Raw genomic sequence first — 23281 nt, 5'->3', positions numbered from 1 at the left:
AGTAACCAAATAATGGTACGGTGGTTGGGTAAATGTATGGGATGGATGTTTGGATTACAAATTTAAGGCATGAAGCCAGTGTATGAAAAATCAATAGTGAGGAACAATAGGAAAGAAGAAAAAAAAAAAAAAAAAAAAAAAAGGAAAACATCAGCAAAGAGATAGACATAAAAACCACAGAGAAAATAAGACAGAGAAAGAGAAAGAGAAAAGACTGTCAGTTTGTCAGAAACAGCAGATTTCTCATTTAGCAGTTAAAAGGAGAAACTGATTACGAGAAAGACTCAGATCTGACAGAGGACTAGGACATGCAGTTCAATCCACACATCTGTGTTATTCATGACAGGAAATCCTGCTTGTGCATTATTTCTGTCATCATCTGACTAGTGTTATGGCTCTGAAGTGCTGGTGATCTTTATTTTGTGACAAAATAGGGCTTAAAATTCCTCTGTAAATGTGTCTGAACGCACTCACCCATCTCATGGTACAGGGAGCCCTGCTTCGGCGTGACTATGGCAGGCTTGCGTGGTGAAGGCAGCTCGATCTTCATCAGGTCGTCACAGCACTGCCTCCACTGGCCTGTAGAGGGAGCAAGTGGCTTAGTCACACTTTTTTGGCAAGCGCTTTGAGCCTGCAATCAGGCTAATAAACCACATTACTTTACAGAAGAATTATTTACTGCAATTACAATTATTAAATTATTATTCATAAATGTATTACTATTATACTATTACATTATATATTACAAATAATGTAATGCTGTTAACTAACATGTATAATTTTTTTTCAATATATATGACTGAGCATTGTGTCTTTTTGTCTCTTGGTTCTGGGAAACATAGCAAAACCAATATCACTCACGTATGGAGCAGAAACAACGCAACCCCGTTTTCAGGCCTTCCCGCGTAGTTCTCTTTCTAGTATTATTGCAGGTCTTAAAGCTCGTGCCTGATCATAACCCTTTTTTCAGTGATTTTCTTCTGATATTTTCTCTTTTGTAATGTCTCTCAGTCATCTCTCTTTCTTCAAATCTCACTCTCTCTCTCTCACTCGCTCACTCACTCTCAACAGCGTTTCTTTTAGAATTCGCTTACTGCAACTTTATTGAATTTTTGCACCGTAATGTTAATTTCTTGTGGCTTATGGTTTTAGAATAAACTGGTCACTTAGTGCAAGATATGGTTTATTTTAGTAAGTTGACAGTTCATTTACTCACTCATATCATAGAACTGTTGCCAGAACGCTTCCATCCAGTGCTGTGTGTCCTCTCTGCTGTCCGCTGCTAGTGTGTGTGTCACCTCCTCTCCTCCATACTGGTTAGTGATACGGATATTCTGTGCCTTGCTGTGAGGGTCCTTCTCTGCAGCTCTTATTCTTGTCTCCTGAAATAGACACATGAAAACAACACGTTATAAACTATAAATTATATATATATATATATATATATATATATATATATATATATATATATATATATATAAATAAACTATCGTTCAGAAGTTTAGGTCAGCAAATTGAACAAGAATTAAAATTCAGTGCAAAATAAAAGTATGCTAATTTGATAGTTGTTTATGTATATTTCACAATAATAATAATATCAACTATATATAGTTTCTTTTAATCACTTGAATGTGGTCAATTTATTCTAACAATATAAAATAATTGAAACTCAAATTTAATGTAATTTATTTATTTGTTTGGTATGTATGCAGAATAATGTACAGTCTGATGTATTTTATTTTGCAATAATGACTGGTTGACTATATATTACAGCTTACATTACATTCCTTTAAAGGATATATAAGGATATATATTTAAAGACATCTAAAGGATGTAAGATATTAGTTTTTCACTTTCAGACTTTACTTTTAAAACATTAAGAACTATGCAGTTATGATTAATTCAGGTGATATGGAGTAATACCTGAACTGTAAAAAAAAGCTCATGTTTTGCAGTATTTAGTAATAATTTCAATTAAAACCAGTAGGTGGCAGCAGAGCACAAGTAAAGCGCCTGCCATGCGCAACAGTCACCTGAGAGCCGAGGAATGTGCAGCCACACAGTGCAGCTCTCAGATGTTAAAACAGGCTCTTTGTGCTCATGATACACAGCTCTCTAGGGGCACTGAAAGATACACTCCCAGTGCATGCCAAACAAAAAGTCTTTTCATGACTACTGACACAATGAAACATCTCGGAACAGAAACATCTTTCTAAAAACAGAGAATCCATTTGAAAGAATTATTTTATGAAAACCACAATGGAGAATTATCTCATGCTATTTCCAAAAGCAGAACAATGACCCTGATATCATGCATAAATGAGCATGCTTAAAATTTCCAGAGTGACTGAATGTGGCTTACTTTGTTTATACCAATAGTTAAGACGGGCTCCACACTGGCCTCCATGTCCTCTTTTTGATGATAGCAGAAGAGATTTGTTCCTTTTAAAACACCATAGACATTTGTCCAGCCTTGTGGCTCACCTCCAAGCTTAAAGAGAAAGGAAGGAGAAACATTAGCCAAAGACAACTGTGAAGTGTGGAAAAATGATATTCTGAGTGTGTTTTTCCAACACACCTTTACCCTTAGACAGCCACTCATCATCTGCTGTGTCATACAGTGAGGTTGAGCGGCCAGACGACAACACACACTCCCATACAGAGGCAGCCAGTACGAACACTCCTCTACAGAGAGAGACAAAATCAGACAGTAATGACACTCCTACTGAGAGAATGATAAAAGAATGTGTGATCTTACAAAGTTAGAAACTATTTTAAAACCCAGTAAACAAGCAATTCAAATGACATCATGTTTTGCACCCTAGAGTTTTAGCACATATTTCACAGCAAACTAAACTATCATCTGCGAGAGCGAGCAGCCCACACTCGGGCTGTAAGACTGTCTGCAGTAACTCCTCAGACATAAAGACGGCTATAAGCGACTCTTATTGGCCCTTCACACACCACGACTGGCCATCTAGAGAAGTTTATGAGCGTGACCCTATAACACAATAAATCTGACAGATGTCGACAACACACACACAAATGTGCTTTGCAGGCCTGTCTGTAATTGATTACCTGCAATGTGAAGAAAATGATCATGTCATAAACAAATGTGCTGTAAATAAAATCCCAGCAGCACTTGATGACCGAACTTAGACATTACAATCTCTTTATCACACAAAGCATCTTATTTTTTCACTCTTATAGAGTCAAAATTATGTAAAATATCAAATTTTGTCATTAAATTACATATCATTCTAATATCTAAAGTAAAAAAGAAAGATAAAATACTGTCATTTGTGCCTGATATATACAGTATTTTGACTTTTTCTTCTCAAAATAAAGATGTTCCTAGTTAAAAACAGTTTTAAAAAGGCAGTGGTAGAAAGAGTTGGCAGGTCACCGTTTCCTGTGATGGTGAGGTCATGTGTGCGGAAGCTGTCCTGGACGTGAGAGAGGTTGAGGGTCGTGTGAGCCAAAAGATGATATTTGGGCCCCCTGTAAACACATAAAATAGGGAATATGCAAACATTTAAACTAGGACTATCAAATACAAACATAATTGAATTATCAATTACATGATAGGCTGATGAAGTGATTAATGGTGAATAAATAAGATATTAAAATAGCAATGTTATTTAATTTTTTTAAATAATATTTCACAGTATTACTGTTTTTACTGTATTTTTGATCAGATAAATGCAGCCTTGGAGAGCATAAGAGACATTCAAAAACATTTTAAAAAAATCTACCCGACCCTAAAACATTGAACAGTATTGTCTTATCATTAAGTCTATCACTGGCCTACATTTCACAGCAATCATTTTTGTGTTTTGGTTCAGGCAGCAGCATTGTGTGTGTGTGTGTGTGTGTGTGTGTGTGTGTGTGTGTGTGTGTGTGTGTGTGTGTGTGTGTCTACACACTTACGGTACAGAGGGCACAGGCAGCAGGATTGTCGCTCCTCCTCCATTGCTGGTGGGACTGCAGGCTCCAGGCTCCAAGCCTGCCTTCATTTTCTTTCCCGTTGACCTGCCTAGAGATGAGCTCAGCTTGCTGGCCAGTTTCCTCGGTGTGCTGCCTGCTGAGTAGTCCTCCTCTGAACAACAGCTATATAGCTCCACACGCAGCTCGAACCCAGGCCTGGCCTCATTACTGCACACAGGAAACAGCATTAATAAAGCACATGTACGTCATATTATTACACACATTTGATATCAATAGGGTCCAAATTTACATTTGCATATACAGTAGTATACACTACTGTTAAAAAAAAGTTTGGGATCAGTAAGAGTTGTTTTTTTAAAGAAATGAATACTTTTATTTAGCAAGGACACATTAAATTGATCAAAAGTGACAGTAAAGACATTTATAATGTTACAATACATTTCCATTAAATGCTGTACTTTTGAACCTTCTATTCATCAAAAAAGCCTGAAGGAATATTATATCCAATAAAACATAAGCAGCACAACTGTTTTCAACACTGAATAATAAGAAATGTTTTTGATCAATTTTTCCAATCACCTTATTAGAATGATTTCTGAAGGATCATGTGACACTGAAGACTGAAGTAATGATGCTGAAAATTCAGCTTTACCATCACAGCAATAAATGACATTTCAAAATATATATAAAAAAATGATTTACTAATAATATTTCACAATTTTACTGTATTTTGGAACAAACAAATGCAGCCTTGGTGAGCATAACAGACTTCTTTCAAGATTTTTAAAATCTTACCGACCCCAAACTTTTGAACAGTAGCAGTACTTACAACTTCTGAATGAAATTATCTAGTAAAGTTTAACAGATTCTATGCAGTTTAAATCTGTGCTTTTTACTAAAGAGGCCTTTACTGTATCTGAGCAAACATTAACCAACAGGAACATATGCTCCAAATGAGCTTCTAATGGATCTTTTTTTTATTATAAAAATGCTTGGTCTTTAATTACTATGTACTAACATTTAAATATAATTAAATATACATTTGAATCATTTGATAAAGTGCACTTATTGTGTACTTATGCGTTTTTACATTGTACTTATATTTTAAAATAACTGCATGTAATTATAGCTATAATTAATTTCTGTACTTACATCTTTAATCACACTGTTATGCCTTCCCTTTCACCTTAAAGGGTTAGTTTACCAAAAAACGAAGAAATTGTCATTAATTACTCACTCTCATGTCATTCCAAACCCATAAGACTTTTTCATCTTTGAAAAACAGATGAAGATATTTTAAATGAAACCTGAGAGCTTAGAAGAGAGCCTGAGAATTTAGCCTTTTATTTCACACATAAATATTGATCAGAGCACATAAAAGACTTGTGAGAAACCTCTTGCTGAAGCTTAAACGTGCTGTGTAACACATAAGAACGAACCTCACTGGTTCTTGCGGAAGCTCAAAAGTGCTGTGTAACACTAGACTGAACCTCATTGGTTCTCGCAAGTCAAGCGAACATGCTTGAGCTTCCGCTTACCACAACTGATGTGTGAGTTGATGAATGTTTATATGTGAATAAAAGCCTAAATTCAATCTGTTCATCATAAAGTGATCGTGTCTCTTCAGTAAATTTGGACTTAACTGCTCAAATCATATGGATTAGTTTTACGATCTCCTTATGAAACCATCAAAGTGGTAATTGCGTAGACTGTTAATGGAGGGACAGAAAGCTCTCAGATTTCAATAAAATATCTTCATTTGTGTTCCCGAAGATGAACAAAAGTCCTACGGATTTGGAACGATATAAGGGTGAGTAAATGATGACAGAATTTTTGGGTGAACTAACCCTTTAACCCACACTTAAACCTACCCATACCAGTGAACCTGTCCCTAACCTTATATCCCACCTCAATAGTAGCAAATGTGTTTTGCAATACAACAAGAACACAATAAGTACTTTGTATGTACGTTTTTATGTAAGTGCATAGTAGTTAAAGACACCTAATATAAAGCGTAACAAAATGTTTTATTTATCCACGTGTAGAGTTTATACAGACTATGAACATTTGAAGGTTGCACAAAGATTAAACACCTTATGGGTTAAATAACAGTTAAAGCAACAAAACATGCACACTCACAAGACAATTGTGTTGTCAAAGCAAATGTCTGTCAGCGTCCGGTCCACCATCACCATGTCTGTGTCAAAGATCTCACCACCCAACTGCAGCAGACAGAACACAGCACACCGATGCAGCTCTGAAGAAAGAAACAAAGACATTTGCTTTACATGATTTCTACTTAGAAGTCCCACCTGTCGTAATGTCTTCCCCAATGTAGCTGCAGGTTTGGCCCAGTGCCTGTAAAATCCCCCAAAGCAACCTTGTTCATTCAGGAAACACTTACTCCTGCACCTGTGTGTGTGCGGTCCTGCTTTTTCCTGCTTAGGGCAAAATTAGTATCTGTGTAATTTTTTTCCCCTGTACAAATTATAGAACATGAATAATTGTGGCACAACCAGTCTTAAACATTCTTGCCTTAATCATGTTGATGGCTTTTAAAATATATGATCCTATTACCAGGATAAAGCACATACAAAAGCTTTCCCATGAGAGAATAACACATGCATGTGGGTTCCTGTGCCACGTTTATCAACATAATGTCACCTCTGTCAGCTGCTCTAAGCACCTTAGGCAAAACTACATTAGTCACTGTTGTCTGGAAAATGTTTTATACGCCAGTAATAATATTCTGTTTACCCAGAGGGCTTTTCTGGGCCTGAACGCTTCATAAATAAATGTGTTTTTCGTTATCGTGGAAATGCATATACTGAATGCACAATGTACCACAGCAGTATTCCCTATTGTTAGTGTGTGTGATATTCAATGGGTTATTAAACAACATGCAGTGTTACTTATGTGTTATGTGTTAAGTGTTATGCATATCAAAGAGAAGAGGAAAAACAGATGTTACCTCCTTTATTCTTAAAATACTCTGTGTCTTTCCACATAAGAGGTATCCGGAGATCTGCAAAACAGAGGAGTCAGAGGTCAGAGAGAAACACACAAGGTTATAACACACACACACACACACACACACACACACACACACACACACACACACACACACACACACACACACACACACACACACACACACACACACACACACACACACACACACACACACACACACACACACACACACACACACACACACACACACACACACACACACACACACACACACACACACACACACACACACACACACACACACACACACACACACACACACACACACACACACACACACAGTGTCACTCACAGCTGCGAGCAACCATTGCTGGCTGTCACTCCATGTCAATCAACAGAAAAATACATTCAAAACACACATCTGGTATTTTATACCATGCTGCCTTTATCATACTGGCCCACCCACCACATCAAGACCACATTAATCGCTCAAGCCCAGCTGGATGTGCCTCTCTATCAAGATCTGTGTAATCAAGCTTGTTGATAACAGCAGAACTTCATTCAATTAACAGGAAGAGGCTGTTAGGGAACAATTAATAGGATACTGACTGCAGATGATGGACAGCAGAAAACAAAAGAGAGGCTGCATGTAGGAATTATAGATTGTATGTGCGTGGGATGAACTAAATAACAGTCTGGATGCATTGGTGTGATGGAATAATGGCACATGAACAGGAATCCCACACAGATTCTGCAGCTGCACAAAGTGAAGCAGATTTCTGCTGAACAGGAATGCTCCTCATTAATAAAATTCTGCAAATGCCTCACCCTTTTTGTGTTTATTTATAAAACATTTCATCTAATGCGTTTGATAATGCGTTTAGCTACCAATAAAGCCATTGCACACAATTTGTCTTCAAAATCAGCAGATTCTGTCAGTGACTACATATTAGAGTGGTTTACATTAGCATGCATGTGACTGTGAAGTGAGGGCATAAGGTCCTCTATAACCTCTTCATGATGACGTAATAATTACAGCATTTACTGAGTATCACCCCAACAGGCCTCTCACTGTAGATCTCAAACACAAATTGCCATGGGTGAAGTCAAGGAGTTTGAACTGGGAGTTAATAGCACTGGGTGTTAAGAGGGGGGTTGGTCCCTCTAAAAGATCCAGACAGTGAGGAGGGGAGGATGACTCGTAAAAGAAGACCCACAGCAGACTGAGACACAGGCGCTGATATATAAAACAGCAGGGGTGTGATTTAGTGCTCAGACACCCGTATAAACAGACTGGTTTTCATGATTTACACACAATACACAAATAAAAAAAAACAGAGAATGTTATATATACTACCATTCAGTTTGGGGTTGTAAGTCTCTTATGCTCACCAAAGCACTAAAAATAGACTAAAACATTCCTATTGTGAAATATTATTACAATTTAAAATACATATTTTAATATGTTTTAAAATGTAATTTATTCCTGTGATGCAAAGCAAAATTTTAGCATCATTCATCCAGTCTTCAGAGAATGAATGAATGATGAATTTTCAGGATTCATTGATGAATAGAAAGTAAAAAAACAACAACATTTATTTGAAATACAAATCTTTTGTAAAATTATAAATGTCTTAACTGTTTTGATTTATTGTGGCACTTTTGAAGTGTCCTTGCTGAATAAAATCTTACGCTACCCCAAACTTTTAAACGGTAGTGTATATTTTTTTAATTTTGTGATTTCATTCACGGCGGCCTGAATTCTTTTCTGCGAACATACCTGAAATGGCTACTTTGCCTTTACATGGGGATCGGTCATCCATCGGACCTGCATCAGAAGACCTGAACACAAACACTCAATAAGACAAGCCACAAGGTGTAAAGTGCTTCAAACCAGTTATAATTAAAGCTGAAGTGTGTGTCACCAAATGGAGTTGTAAAAATACTAACCATTTCCTGAGCACTTCCCCTGTCTGCCATTGGTCGGTTCATACTATTGATTGAGCCAATGTTGTGGTGTCATGTTGGTTGATATGCTCAAATAAATAAAGCAACGTACTGACATCCATACATAAGTTCAAGACAACAGGCGTATTGGCCAACACAACGAGTTCTTTAACCTACAAATGCTCTAATTACAGTTACATAAACTGGGATACGAAAAAAAAACTTTTTTTGAAAATATTACACACTTCAGCTTTTACACATTTTCTAAACATAGCTTAATTTTTGTGTTTATGTGGTGTGTATGGAGCCAACCATGTGACTAAAAAGACAACACTGTAGTAATTGCCTTAAATTGACATTTAATACTTTGACACTAGCTTTACAGTAACGATCCTGATAAAGAGGCTGAGATTACCCCTGTAAAATGGACAACACTCACCTCATTAAACTCCTTCTGACCTCAACACTATTTTCTGCAGTCATGTGCTTTGTGGCTGTCCGATCATTTATACTTTGAGTCAATACATTCAGAAATACATTCAGCTATTTATAGTAAGATAGCGTATAAGCACGCAATTTGTGTATGATGAAGTACTTATGGTCAAAGTGTAGTTATCAGCTATGCATATTTTGATAAAACTTCAAATTTACCGGTGCTGACAGTATAATTAAAAATGCTTAACCTCCAAAAAACTATTATCTGATTTACCTTTTATTAAACACCACAAATATCAAAGCCACCCAAACATTCCACATCTAATTTAGTTTAACCAAACTTGTTCTCATCATATCTGAGATTCTCATCATATCTGTAAATAGAGAAAAGTTGCTCCAGCTACTATGCTACTACTACGCATGTAGAAGTGGCATAGTTAGTCACAATGAGCGAGAAAGGTTGACATGGAGCATGCTAAATCTCAGACCTCCAGGGAAACACCTGGTTTAAAAAAAAAAATTAAAAAAAAACACAGAACAGAGGAGCTTCGGCTTGCTTACATAGAGTACCTTTAAGTTGAACCAAACCGAAGTACATTCATCATAAGTGAGCTCTGACCTGCGTGCGATCCGCTGCATGACCTGCGCCTCCTTCATGCGCTGCAGCTCTGACATGTAGGCCATGATGCGGGCGTTGCAGGTGAGGAGGCTCTTGGAGGCCTCCAGCGCTTGGTCCCTCTGAGAACATGCAGCCAGCAGCTTACACGCACCCTCACGCATACGGATCTCATAGTCGATCTTCTTCTGGATGTCACTGTCCTGGAAAAAAAACAGAGGCTCATGTCAGGTTTACTGCTGCCTATAGTTGTACAAATAAAATGGTTCACCCAAATGGACGATAGCGGTTAATCTCATACAATAAACTGAGACATGTTGACCATAAACACTACGAAAAGTAAACATGCAATTGGTGCTTTGTCAAGAAATTTCATGATCTGAACAATAGAAATGACTTTCATCAGTGTAACTTAATGTCCTCAGGGTTGTTCAGTAAGATTACACAATGTTGATTTGAATAAAACTAGTAACCACATGAACATTTTTAGGTTGCCTGCCATGTCTCTGGAGCCTTGAGATGATTTATGAGGAGTCAAACAAGACAGCCTTCAAAAGAAAAAACACGCAAGGAAACCTCAACATAAACAAACATGTCATTGCCTTTTTTCCTTGCTTCACTTTACTGATAAGTACTTGCAATCATGTGTGTGTATATATTTATATACAATCTTAGGCCATAAATGATCTCTATTTTAAGCCAAAATGTCCAAAGGCACAGCACAGAGGACACACTCCAGTCACATGACCTCTGTAATGGACTGCTCCAGCTCGCTGTGTGTCTCCATGCAGTGAAGTATGAAATTGAATATGGGGGGTTAACAAGCTGGAAGAGATGCTCTGGCCTCTTGACTTCTGTTTAGCCTCAAACAACCAGACACCAGGACACTGAATCATTTACACATGAATAGAGAGTGGCAAACTGTCTTATCTAGCACGTGAGCTTGAGCAGTGCATATTTTGGGGAAGATGTGAGTGAGCCGAGGCTGGATTATGCAGGGCAGGAATAAAAGAAAGAATAAGGATGAAGATGGGAAAAAAGGAGGTGCTTAGGGAGGAAAGGAGAAAGAAAGGAGAGATGGGTGTGACTGAGGATTTCAAGTGGGGGAGTATAACCTGCTGTCATTCAAATTAACTCTGCAATGGGATTTAGAATTAATTCTATTGTGAAATGAATGGCAGAGAAAGTGACAACAAAGCATGAGAGATAAAACAAGTCCATTTGAACCCATATCGATCATATACCTTGAAAACAAGACAAGTTTAATTTGACAAGTGAAAATGAGGCTGTGAGGGACAGATGTATTTTTTACAGTGTTTGGTTGCCTAAATGATCGATGACTGGTGAGACCATATTAAACTAACTGTACTTTCATCCATCAAGGCTTATTTTGTTTGTGTAAATCTAAAGATTTTGTCTATTCTGACAAAACAAGATAAGCAATGAAAATGCTCTGTTGGTCACTTTTCTATCTTTATATTTTTCTCAAGTGACAATCCAGACCTTCTTCCTTCTTCGCCCTTCTGCCTTACAGTGGGGCTTATGTTGCCATGGCAACAGGACCCTCGTTTTGTGTGCAGATTTCAGAAGCTCATTAAGGTCTAACCAGGCCTCAATTAAGACAGCTCCTTCTTTTGGTTCCCCTTTCAAGTCAAAACCGGATTTGCTGTACAGTTTACTGCATTGGATCTAACAGTAACAGCCAAAAGATGGGCTAGATGAGCGTAAAAAGCAAGAGCTCCTGTTTGTACACAGAGACAAGTACATAAACTGTAGAACAGAGCTGACCACCAACAGCATTCAAAACACTGTCAGGGTGAGAAAAAGCAGACCTGGAGAGAAAAGAGAGATGATCTACTGATATGATGGATCCGTTTAAGAAAAAGAAATCACACCAGTTTTGCTTTCAGTGTGAAAACAGCCTTTTACTGGAAACTTGCCAAATCTCAACTGGTTAGGACAGTGTTTGAAAAAGATCCAATATTGACTTCTTATAGTTTAACAGTAGTAGTCGTAAAAACTCTAGTAATTTTGTAACAAAAATGGTAAGCGACATCATGTCAAGCAAAACATTGTCATTAGCTATGTTTCCAATTCCATCCACCTATTTTTATGTGCATTTTCATCATTCGCATCTGGTAAAAAAAACTTGCACATAAACTGGAATGACGGAAATACATTAACCAAATCAATTCCCCGATGCGCATCAAAAAAGACATTCGCGATGGGACGGTATTACTGGAGCAAACAGCAGACAGATCTCGTCTGAAATGCTGTTTTGGTCATTCTGATATGCCTGAGCGAAGTCTGTCATCAAAGTGGTTCAGTATAATTGCCTCCCAGAACTGTCTTACACGACTGCGTTCCCAAACAGCAGCATCAGCCTCCGAAAGCAAGATAACTTTATTGCGTTTCGTCTGCGCGCTCTGAGAGGCAAGTCATTATATACAAAATTATTTTATACAGTGGCTTCTCCTACTGCAGCAAATTCCATTTTTCTTAGTGATATTTAGCATCAGTTTATCAGGAAGTGATGATTTTGCCCTCTTCGGCTCACTGGATGTTTTCGCTGCTTCATTCGAATATGTTTTATGCGATATTCCAATTTTGCGCAAGTTAAATTTGTAACTTTGGATGGAAACATAGCTATTGACAGTGGGTATGTCATTATTCAATTAGACCAGGAAACAAGTGCTCCATATCAGATTGCCTAATAATGGATTTTGAGTTTGTGCCAACATAAGTGATGTTGAGCATATTGTAATATTTTGAAAAAACATTATGATGTTGATTTTTATTTTGTATTGACACACTATTATATGTTATATATTACTGATTTAACTGCACTGACTATCAGATGAGGACAAAACTTGAGCTGAATTGAGCACACACTACTGTCTTCATCTGAAAAAAAAAAATGCAACATCAATACCGCTATTGAACTGAACTGAATCAACATTGATCTGACTCAAACTGAAAAACGATATTATTGTCATTATATTTGATGAAGTTTACATAATTAATTCTGTTGCTTTCCTGTTTATTATTGTGAAGCTGCTTTGAAACAATCTGAACTGTATACATCTCCATAAAAATAAAAAGGTGACTTGACTACCCTGCAGGAAAATCCAGCATAATCCAGCATGAATTCCATGTTTATGCTGGTTAGAGCTGGTATAGTGCAAGTCTAGCTGGTGGACAAGCATTGTCATGCTGTTCTCAATCACTCAAGCTTCCCATTCTGGATTTTTCATTAGGGTAGATTTGATTAATGTATGAAGAAAGGTAAAAACAAACAAAAAACAAACAAAAAAAAACTGCTTGTTTTATTTGCTCACTTTCATGCCATGGTTCAATCACACACAAGCAAGGAAGGATTCAATTGCTCAAAATATATGTTGCTAAATATAGCTTTCTCAAATAAATGTTTTCTTAACTCTATTAATCAAAAAATCCTGAATTTTTTTTCCACAGTTTTCAACATTGATTCTAATAAGAAATGTTTCTTGAGCAGCAAATCATCATTTTAGAATGATTTCTGAAGGATTATGTGACACTGAAGTCTGGAGTAATGATGCTTTGAATAAATTACATTTTACAATACATTCAAATACATTGACTGCTGAATATTATTGGTGAGCATAAGAGACTTTTTTCAAAAAGATTACAAAAATCGGACCCACACAAACTTCTGAATGGTAGTGTAAGTACTTCAAATAAACACTTATGTTAGCACGGCAGGAATAAGTGTCTAGTAAATATACAACCACATGCCACAAAGACCCTTCAAACACATTTTCAGGGTTGCCAAGTGCCGCCTACCCTGTGACAGGTGCCAGGGCAGAGCAGCACGGCAGGCGGTGTGTATGTGTGTGTGTGTGTGTATGTGTGTTTTTGTGTGCCAGTCATCAGAGTAAGTGTGAGCGATGGTGGCGGGCTGGCAGCAGAAGATGTGAAAGAGCAAGGGAGAAAGGGAGGATCGAAGAGAAGAGGAGGGAGGAGAGTACAGCGAGCACTCTGTTTCCCGGTAATGAAGCGTGAGTTTTGAAAATGAACCCAGATGGGAATAATTGAGGGAGATGGAATCTTCAGAAAGATAGAGGACACAAGAAAGAGTGTGAAAAAACTAATGAGTCTGTAATTACAGTGACAAATGCCTTGCATGTTAATATCTGCCAGGCTTCAGAGACCCCCGAAAACCCTACAGCTACAGGACCGCCAGGAAAACGATCAGTTTATTGCTCTGAGAAGTGCAAACTACTTGGACTTAGTAATTGCTAATAATTACACAATGAAGCTGGTCTTGTTCTCAAAGCACTCAAAACCCCCGGCAGACGCGAGACATGTATAATGTGGCGATACGACCGCAGGAGGGACATCGGAAGTACATTTTTTTCAGAGGCAGGGGACGTGAGTCATGGGAAATGACTACGGTCTTTAGAGGATAGGCTATAAATTTGAAGTCTTTCCCCCTGAAAATACCTTAAATAATGAATGTGAACTAATGGCTTTATAATGTCAAATGAAAGAATGTAAACAGAGGAACCAGCCACATGGAGCCAGATAATGAGATGCTGATCTAAAGCACATTAATACGCCAGTCCATGTTTGCAGCTTGATTCACTCCAGCCCAAATGTTTATAAAGACATTTTCACACTAGAAAAACTCATTTAAAGTTTATTGTAAACCCTTTTTAAACATCATGCTAGGATAATTTAGTCCATGTTAGCATTTTATACACTTAAAAGAATAGTTCATACATGTTAGGTTAGCATTTCACATTGTAGCTACATTTAAATGCCCCAAATAATCCATCTTGACTGATATTTCAATCGGATTGAAAGGAGTGGTGTACACCTGAAATAATCCAATCCACAGTAAAAAAAAAAAAAAAAAAAAGCATGTAAATGCTTGTATCCAACTATTTTCTCAATCGGATACAAAACTACCTTGCGCACATGCGCAGTGCCATCACATTTTATGTCTTACGAGCATGTGTATGTTAATTTACATCTTGCAAATTTGTCTTATGAACTGAATATTTGCTAAATATTTGATAAAAAAAAAAAAATCTTCTGATAAATATGTCATTAAAGGGTTAGTTCACCTAAAAATGAAAATTCTGTCAGTAATTACTCACCCTCATGTTGTTCCAACCCCGTAAGACTTTCATTCATCTTCGGAACACAAATTAAGATATTTTCGATGAAATCTGAGAGCTGTCTCACTCCTCCATAGGCTGCTAGGTAATTGCAACTGCCGGCCCAGAAAAGGTAGTAAAGACAGTGTTAAAATAGTGACTACAGTGGCTTAACCTTAAGTTTATCAAGCGACGAGAATACGTTATGTGTGGAAAAACAAAAAAAATAACGACTTTATTCAACTATTCATTTTCTTCCGTGTGGGCCTCTGAGGGAGTTCACGAGAGCGCCACGACGCATGCGTGAGAACCGAGAAGATGACGCTCACGATCATTTGATGGGATTCATGGGAAAGTGTGAAAGGTAAGACATTCATTTTGCGGCATTGGTAAGGCACTTTTACGTTTTCTTGGTTTCTCACGATTCGGACATCCAGGAAATGCACACTTTAGAAACATTTTAAACACTACATCGAGACCCATCTGCGTCATCTTCTCAGTTCTCACGCATGCGTCATGGCGCTCTCCTGAACTCACGTCAGAGGCCCACACAGAAAAAAATTAATAGTTTAATAAAGTCGTTATTTTTGTTTGTTTTTTTGCGTACAAAAAGTATTCTCGTCGCTTGATAAACTTAAGGTTGAGCCACTGTAGTCACTTTTTTACGATGTCTTCACTAACTTTTCTGGGCCGGCAGTTGCAATTACCTAGCAGCCTATGAAGGAGTGAGCCAGCTCTCAGATTTCATCAAAAATATCTTAATTTGTGTTCCGAAGATGAACGAAAGTCTTACGGGGTTGGAACAACATGAGGGTGAGTAATTACTGACAGAATTTTCATTTTTGGGTGAACTAACCCTTAAGACAAAAATTCACGGTAGCTCCAGTGACAGAACCTCAGTGCTTTTCTCCAGTTCTTGGCACTGTGCATGCTCTGCAGTTGTGTTCATAATAGAAGTAATGCACATTTAAACGAATATGTGAAGTGAATTATAATGTTTAGTTCATATAAATAGATCTTTCAGAATCTAACACTGGATTGGATTCATTGATGCAAATCAGTGCATGTAAACATACCCAATGTTCATCCAATTAGCTCTATGCTTTACAGTGCCTCGTACCCCAGGGTTAATAACGGTGCTAACCCTCTTTTAACATCACAACTGTGAAATTCTGCTTAAGCCTGGGTTAAAAGTGGATGTAATCTGCACATTAAAACAGTGTTAAGATTAGTGTGAAAAGCCCATTAGTGTTATGAAGAGCGGACACACGTGGCAATTACCAAATTGCTTTTAAAAGCAATTTTGCTAACATTTTGTCATTAGCCATTGTGAATTAATCCAGCCAACCAAATAACAATGTTAAGTTAATAGGCCCTCTGGGGTTATAGTTGCATGAAGTGACGTCTTGCAGGACATTTCTCTCTGGGATAATGCTCTTATCCGCTTGTTTGTTTTGTCTTGTTTCGCCTACTCTGTTTCTCACGCTGAGGCTAAATCTTAAACTTTGACCTCTCTCCTATTACCAGCAAAGATATCAAAAAACGGACTCAAGTCTCAGATAGTCAGAGCTCACACTGTTGCAACATGAAAGAAAATGCACCTTGCTAATGCATGTTAGCAATTAGCTGCACTAATGTGTCATTTATAATGAGGAACTCTTTGTCAACAGTAATTATATAAAAGTTTCCTTTGGTAAATTAACTTTTTAGATCACTTTAGACAACCATATACACTTTCTGATGAAGCCGGTTGACCAAAGAAGTCAAAGTTTACATCTCAGAGGATATTTTGCTCTTCTCAGAGGATTCAAATGCTGTGAAGTCATTTCCTGTCATGAAAACTTGGCTGCAGTCATCTGTGTGAAGCTCTCCTGACTGACAGCAGCAGCTGTAACTCCTGAACTGCAAGGCTAAAGAGAAATATGAAATGAAATCTTCTGGGCTACACTGACCAACTTAAAGCACAGTATGACCTGGATCACTTAAATAGGTGTGAACATAAGAAGCACTGGAAAATGCCTAACTATGTTAACCACAGGCCTGAAAAAACACAGGAAATGATCACCTTTAGCACTAAGGGAGATTATAGAGTAAGTGAAAAGAGTGGTATTATATTCTTCAGCTACTTTAACAATTTGCTTTTCACTAAAAGTCAAAAGTTCGCACCACACTAATTAATGTGCTCTTCTGCATTTCCGAACCTTCGGACTTTCTCACACAGTACAGAGAAAATATGGTGACACCCAAAGGCAAAACAGCAATTGAAAAGGCCAAATCCCTGACCACACCCACAGACACACTGGATTTCACTGACCGAGGCCAGTCAGCCTCCAATCAGTCAACCACAAATATGCACCCGCCTTCCCCATCCGTTCCACCCAATCTCAGCTCTCCTCTTTTTGTCAGCGTTGTGGACAGTATTGGACTTTCCCATTGATAGTTGATACGGGTGTAGATGTAGAGAAATGAGCTTGGGAAGGAGACACGTGGGGTTGGAAGGGACAAAAAGGGACACTGGTGACTAAGTAAAGTTTTGGTGATTCAGTTTTCTACAGGGCAAAAGGCAAATCCTTCTGCATAAGCAAAGATATTCCGTTACATAAAAGATAAGTCTTACTAATAACAAGTCGAGACTCGAGAGACTTAAGCTTACAATAGATGACATACTGTAAGGCCGTGTGTCCACCAAAGCGTTTTTTCACGCGGCTGCCGTGTTTTTTCAATTGTTTTCAATGGGAGCGCCGCGTTTTTAAAACGCCATGAGCGTAACGAGGCGCTGAGCGTCTTTTTCACGCTGAAGTGCTGAGCGTTCGGCGTTTTTTACAGGTCGCCGAGAGTTGAAGAATGTTCAACTTTTGGTAAAACGCAGCGCTCATCACTGTCACTTTTTACCCAACCATTCAATCACATTGGAGAAGGGGCGGGACTAATACCACACCGACCAACCGCATCCGCCACATTCTGCTTGTACAACGTACGTCAACAGATGACAACAAGCATAATAACGGAACAAAATCATTTAAAACAAGAGCCAGAGAAAATACATTGTATTGACATTTTAATATACAATCAACACAGAAACAAAATATTTGTGAAATGAGATACTAGTAACACTTTCGCGGATATTCCGTATCATAACAAGCAAAGTGTCTCAACTGAAAAAAAACCCCGCAACGCTGGCAAAACGCTCTCAAGCGCCCACAGCTAGGCGTTTGCAGCTGGCTAAAAACGCTTTGGTGGACACGCGGCCTAAGCGTATCCAGCTATCTAGCTAGCCTTCCAAACCAGTATTATCCATATAGACCATTTATATCTCTGTTTTGTTATTACAATTACATTTTACATGTAATGCTTTTATGTTATTGTGTAATTCATGAAAAACAAACTATTTATATTATTATATTAATTAAAAATATAAATAGTATTAATACACTATTTTATCGTCTTCGCCAAATAATTTTTAGTAATAGTCTAAAAATAGTCACTGTTTTGTTATTTAAAATATCTTAACATATTTTAATGATTTTATTTCATTGTGTAATTCTTAATATATATCAACACCACTACCATTCAAAAGTTTAGGGTCAGTCATTTTTTAAAGCGTTTATTCAGCAAAGACACAATAAATAATTGAAAGTAAAAAGAAAAGACTTTGAAAATGTTACAAAAGATTTTTGATCAAAAATCCGTAATATTGTGTAGCATGATCACAATTAAAACTATTACTGATTTTTTATAAAAAAAATCTGCCTTGGTGAGCATAAGAGAGTTTTCAAAACATTTAAAAAAAATCTTACAGACCCTCAATTTTGGAACAGTACATATAAAATTTCAAAAATAGCAATGTGATCAAAATGCATGTAGTAACTATAGTATACTCCCTCAAAATAACCCTAATTTTCTTCATTTACAACAGGAAAACAAGCTCTAAAAATCTTCAGATAAACACCTAGTGACTATTGACACAAATAATTCACTCTAGAGGTTGAAGAGTCAAATTTCTATGGTTTGGATTTCACGGCAAAGCTGCTATGGGCAGGGTTCAGTTGACCTGCGTGAACCCTTTCATCCAGTTCAGAACGCTACCTAAAATACTGAAGAAACACTGCCAGAGGAAGCTCAATCACTTGCAATGACTCGAAGGAAAATAACAACTTCAACAGGCCAGTTGTACTCCAGACACACAGTTTTCACCCTGTTAGCACAGCGCAGGCCAAAATGGAATCCTATTTAAGCTGCACAGCAATACACAAGTCTCATTATTAGCACACAATGGGCCATTTGAGATGGTGTTGTGTATGTGTGTGTGAGGGCCGTCTAAAATGCGCAGTGTGTGACTATTGCTCTCCAGCCAGCTGTTCCCACACAAAGGCGAGAAGCCTTCCAGCACAGCTGGTTTTGGACAACTGAAAAAGGGTGTGTAAATGTGTGTTTGGGAAAGAGAGGTGTCTGTGTGTGTTGGAGAGAGTTGCACAGGCTGAGACAGAAAAAAGAAGGGGTGTGAGCATACATGTGCATGCTTGAGCTGTGAACTTTGACAATACACAGCCCACATCTGTGATGGAAAATATATTTTTTAAATTGTGTAGGTGTGTGTGCTATCTGGGAATCAGCACCAGCAACGGCAGATGCGTGTGTTTTGAGCCTATAGTATAACCTCACTTAACCTGCTTATGCAAAGCCAAAGAATCACAACTTGACTTATAGATCTTGTCTTAACCAGAATCAGTAATGTTTTACGCATATTCTGATGAGTAAAAAGTCTGTTTGTAATTGTCTAAATGAAATGAATGGCTTTATGTAATCAGAGAATCATTGAAATTTGTTTGTTCTTTACGAACTGAATGGAGTTGAATTAGAAAAACCTTCATCTTAACATCAATCAGCAATATGACAAAATTGCAAGCAAGACTGATAATCCATAATCACAGATTTTATTCTAATAAGGTTAGGCTTTCACTTATTTTGACCAATGCATTCCCATGACTTTTCCATCCCTTTTTCAGTTATTTGTGGTAATACTGATGTTCAAAAATCATTTTGATTCAGACTGATTCGCTAAAAATTATTCAAATAATTTTGTAAACTGATTTATAGCAACAAAAAAAAAACTCATTGAACATCAGAATCATCCATTTCAAGCAAGTTTTACTCTACAAAGCTCTACACAAGAGTAACATTTTAGATCTCAGCATAACTAAAAAAATATATATTCACAACAGACATTTCCCCAATAATTAAAACTGTATTCATTTCTAAGACTTTTCCAGGCCTGGAAATAAATATTTTGACCCTCCTTAATATTTCTAGTATATCCATGACCGTAATATTATAATGCATTAATTATAGTAGATAAAACATACAACTTAAACCATTAGCCATGGAACCATACACTCTGGTTTAACCACTGACATGAATCGAATGGATTTGCTCAGTATTCACTCTGTATATTGTACAAAAACATGGGCAAACCATCCACAGGCACACAGATTCTCTCCAGGGATCCTCCATTTGCAACAGCCACTGATCCTCTCTCCACACCCAAACACAGCATGTTCACCTCAGGCCTGACACTCGCTGCCCTTCTTCAGTCAGGTAACGTCCCGGCTCTAGAGATCCCTGCTAAACCCCTTACAGGCTCAGTTTCTGGGCTAGTGGAGGTAAAAGGTGTGTGGGGGGTCTGCATGCTTCAGTGACACACTTAGGGCTGATCTATATTCCCTTATGGCTGTTAATCTCAGACTTTGATGCTGCTGAAGGCCGTGTGTGGGACTGGTCTCTAATCAGCTCAAGCCAGCTAATTGGCATTAAGCACCTCTGGCTGCTCTAAGTATAGAGCCGTAATAAAAAGTGGAAGCAGTGACCTTGGAGGACCAGTTTAGGTATCAGGTTTACACCAGATAAACACTAATGTAGATGTGTTTAGCTGCAGTATACACACTGTGTATTCTGAATTTTATTACAATATGTACAATATTCTACACTTCTGCATTACTTTACAAGTCACGACTGGCCAGGAGAAAAAAAGTCACCTTTCACTGATCCTTAAGGGGCGGTCACACTACAACTTTCATTCCATTGACTTCCATTCATACGCATGCAAATTTTCTGGCTTTAGACGTAAACAGTCTATTTCGCTACTGTACCTTTAAGACTTCTTTATGTAACCCACGTTTGTTATGGCTGTAAAGTTTGCACAGTTAATTAACTGAATACTAAATAGGTGTTGATACTGATGATAGGTGCTCATGGTTCAGAAATCAATACCATGATTATTTCTGAACTATACATTTTCCATAAATGTGGACTGTGTGGACTAGAAAGAGTTCTTTGTGTTGTGAATGACTATACGTGTACATACACTGAACTCTTATTTAAAAATAGCAAGTACAATCTTGTTTTGTTCTTGTTCCATGACGTCCCCTTTAAATGTCAGCTCTTGCCGTGAATGTACTGCATTAAAATGCAACAGAGCTCAGCTTTTATTCTCCTTCACACTGTTTTGACTTTGATGAATGCCTGAGATGCATGATTGCAGATGTGATTCTGTATGACTTGACCTCACTTTCCGTTACATTAACTATGCATGTAGCAGCTTTTGGTAGATAAAGGTACGTATGCAGCTATTAGATCATAGTGTTTACACCATAGATGTAGAAGGCAATCCAGATCAACAATAACTGACAAACAGTAACTATAGGTGGTGCACTAAGATGATCTAATTTACTGACCCAACAAAGAGGTCACATTTGGCTGGTTAGCATGACCCTGTTTACGCATGCTTTAAGACTGCACACTGTGGGTATTTTTCTCCATTGAGTAAGGGATAGTCACATGACATTTACAGCTCAGCTGATTGGCTCAAAAATATGCCCAGAACTGAACACCCATAAGCAAAAGACAGCAGATTTCAAATCGCGTAGTTCCAGATTATTGCTGCTGCATTTTTCCAGATATTATAGACATCCTTGGACCTCCAAAATGACCAACAAACTTAATGTATGGCTCCACAAATCAGCAGTGCCAGGAGTTTATTACTGTAATCACCTTAAACCACCCCCCCTCCCTCTCTCTCTGTGTGTGCTTTTTTGTTGAACATTTTCTCAGACTGTGTGCAACTGAGCTGTTGTGCCTCATTAAGATCAAGTGTGAGAGTAAGGGTGTGTGTGCACATAGAGAGCTTGAACAGCAGAAAGACCCCCTGTAGAATCAACATCAGTCTGCTTTGTACACTCACAGTTGCTGCTCTTTGCGGCTAAAAGAGAAGTTCAAGCTTCAACTCATTCACTAAGATAATGCAATTTTGCATTTGATGCTAAAAGCAAGTGTTGTAACAAAGCAGTGAAGCCCTTTGTTATGGTTTTCCCAATACACTATTACTATTGACTCATTAATTAATGCATAAACGCAGCTGTGTGACTGGTGTACCTTATTGACAGAGCTCTTCATTAGCATGTCTATTAAAGTGCAGGTCTGCAGGCAGGATTAACTGCTCTGACCCTGCTGAGCACACAAACTCAGCTGGCATGAGGCCACCTGACCAGAGAAAGATGGATGACTTTTCAAGAAGTGGATATCATACAGGGTTCACACTCCTGCTAATGGTGGCTAAACATGTTCGTAAGTTTGGGGTCAATAATATTTTTAAGTCTCTTAAACTCCCCCTTTGGTGAAAATCAAGCTTTTAAATGTTGTTTATATGTCTATGTGGTGTTTTTTAATATGCTTTAAGACAAACCATGTACAAATGCAAAAGTCAAAAACTGCTTAAAACTGCAGTGAACCAAAGACAGTCTCAAAAACGCGGTTTGAAATCGCTGGTGTTTCTGATGTCACGAAATACCTCGTAACCTCAACGAGTGGATCTCTGAGCTGGTGTGAGTGAGTGGAGGCGGGGCTAATTTTTATTTTCATAGAACTGCATACTAAGTGAGTTAAGGGTGTAGAGTTACATTCAAGCTATTTTAAGGCACTTTTTTTTTTCAAGGAAAATACGTTTAAATATGTCTTAAATATATAAATTATTGATTACTGCCGGACTATAAGGCTATAAAAATTAATCTGCGCTTAAACACACCAAAAGGACTACAGGCGACTGTCAACTAGCATGTGTGTTCTGCACTTGAGTGTAAAATAACTGTCTATCAGCAGGAATAATTTTTTTAGGATTGCAGATATACAGCGCTTGTCTACCATTTTGAATATAAATCATACAGATCAC

General features: G+C 37.8%; 1 protein-coding gene across 5 annotated transcripts in view; it reads right to left on the bottom strand.

Moving 5' to 3' along the window:
* The window catches only part of rtkna (rhotekin a), a 69574-nt gene that overhangs the window by 3956 nt on the left and 42337 nt on the right, over nt 1–23281 (bottom strand). For all 5 annotated transcript variants that reach the window (XM_079871460.1, XM_079871457.1, XM_079871458.1 and 2 more), the window contains exons 2-11: nt 9923–10122; nt 8702–8763; nt 6920–6973; nt 6088–6205; nt 3931–4155; nt 3407–3501; nt 2579–2685; nt 2363–2491; nt 1217–1382; nt 475–579 (exon numbers count right to left, since the gene is read on the bottom strand). In XM_079871460.1, coding sequence (XP_079727586.1) covers nt 475–579; nt 1217–1382; nt 2363–2491; nt 2579–2685; nt 3407–3501; nt 3931–4155; nt 6088–6205; nt 6920–6973; nt 8702–8763; nt 9923–10122 — 1261 coding nt within the window. The remainder of the gene's footprint in view (nt 1–474; nt 580–1216; nt 1383–2362; nt 2492–2578; nt 2686–3406; nt 3502–3930; nt 4156–6087; nt 6206–6919; nt 6974–8701; nt 8764–9922; nt 10123–23281) is intronic.

This window comes from Squalius cephalus (assembly GCF_949319135.1).
Source record: "Squalius cephalus genome assembly, chromosome: 5".
NCBI lineage: Eukaryota > Metazoa > Chordata > Actinopteri > Cypriniformes > Leuciscidae > Squalius > Squalius cephalus.
This window is presented reverse-complemented; position numbering and strand designations above follow the sequence as displayed.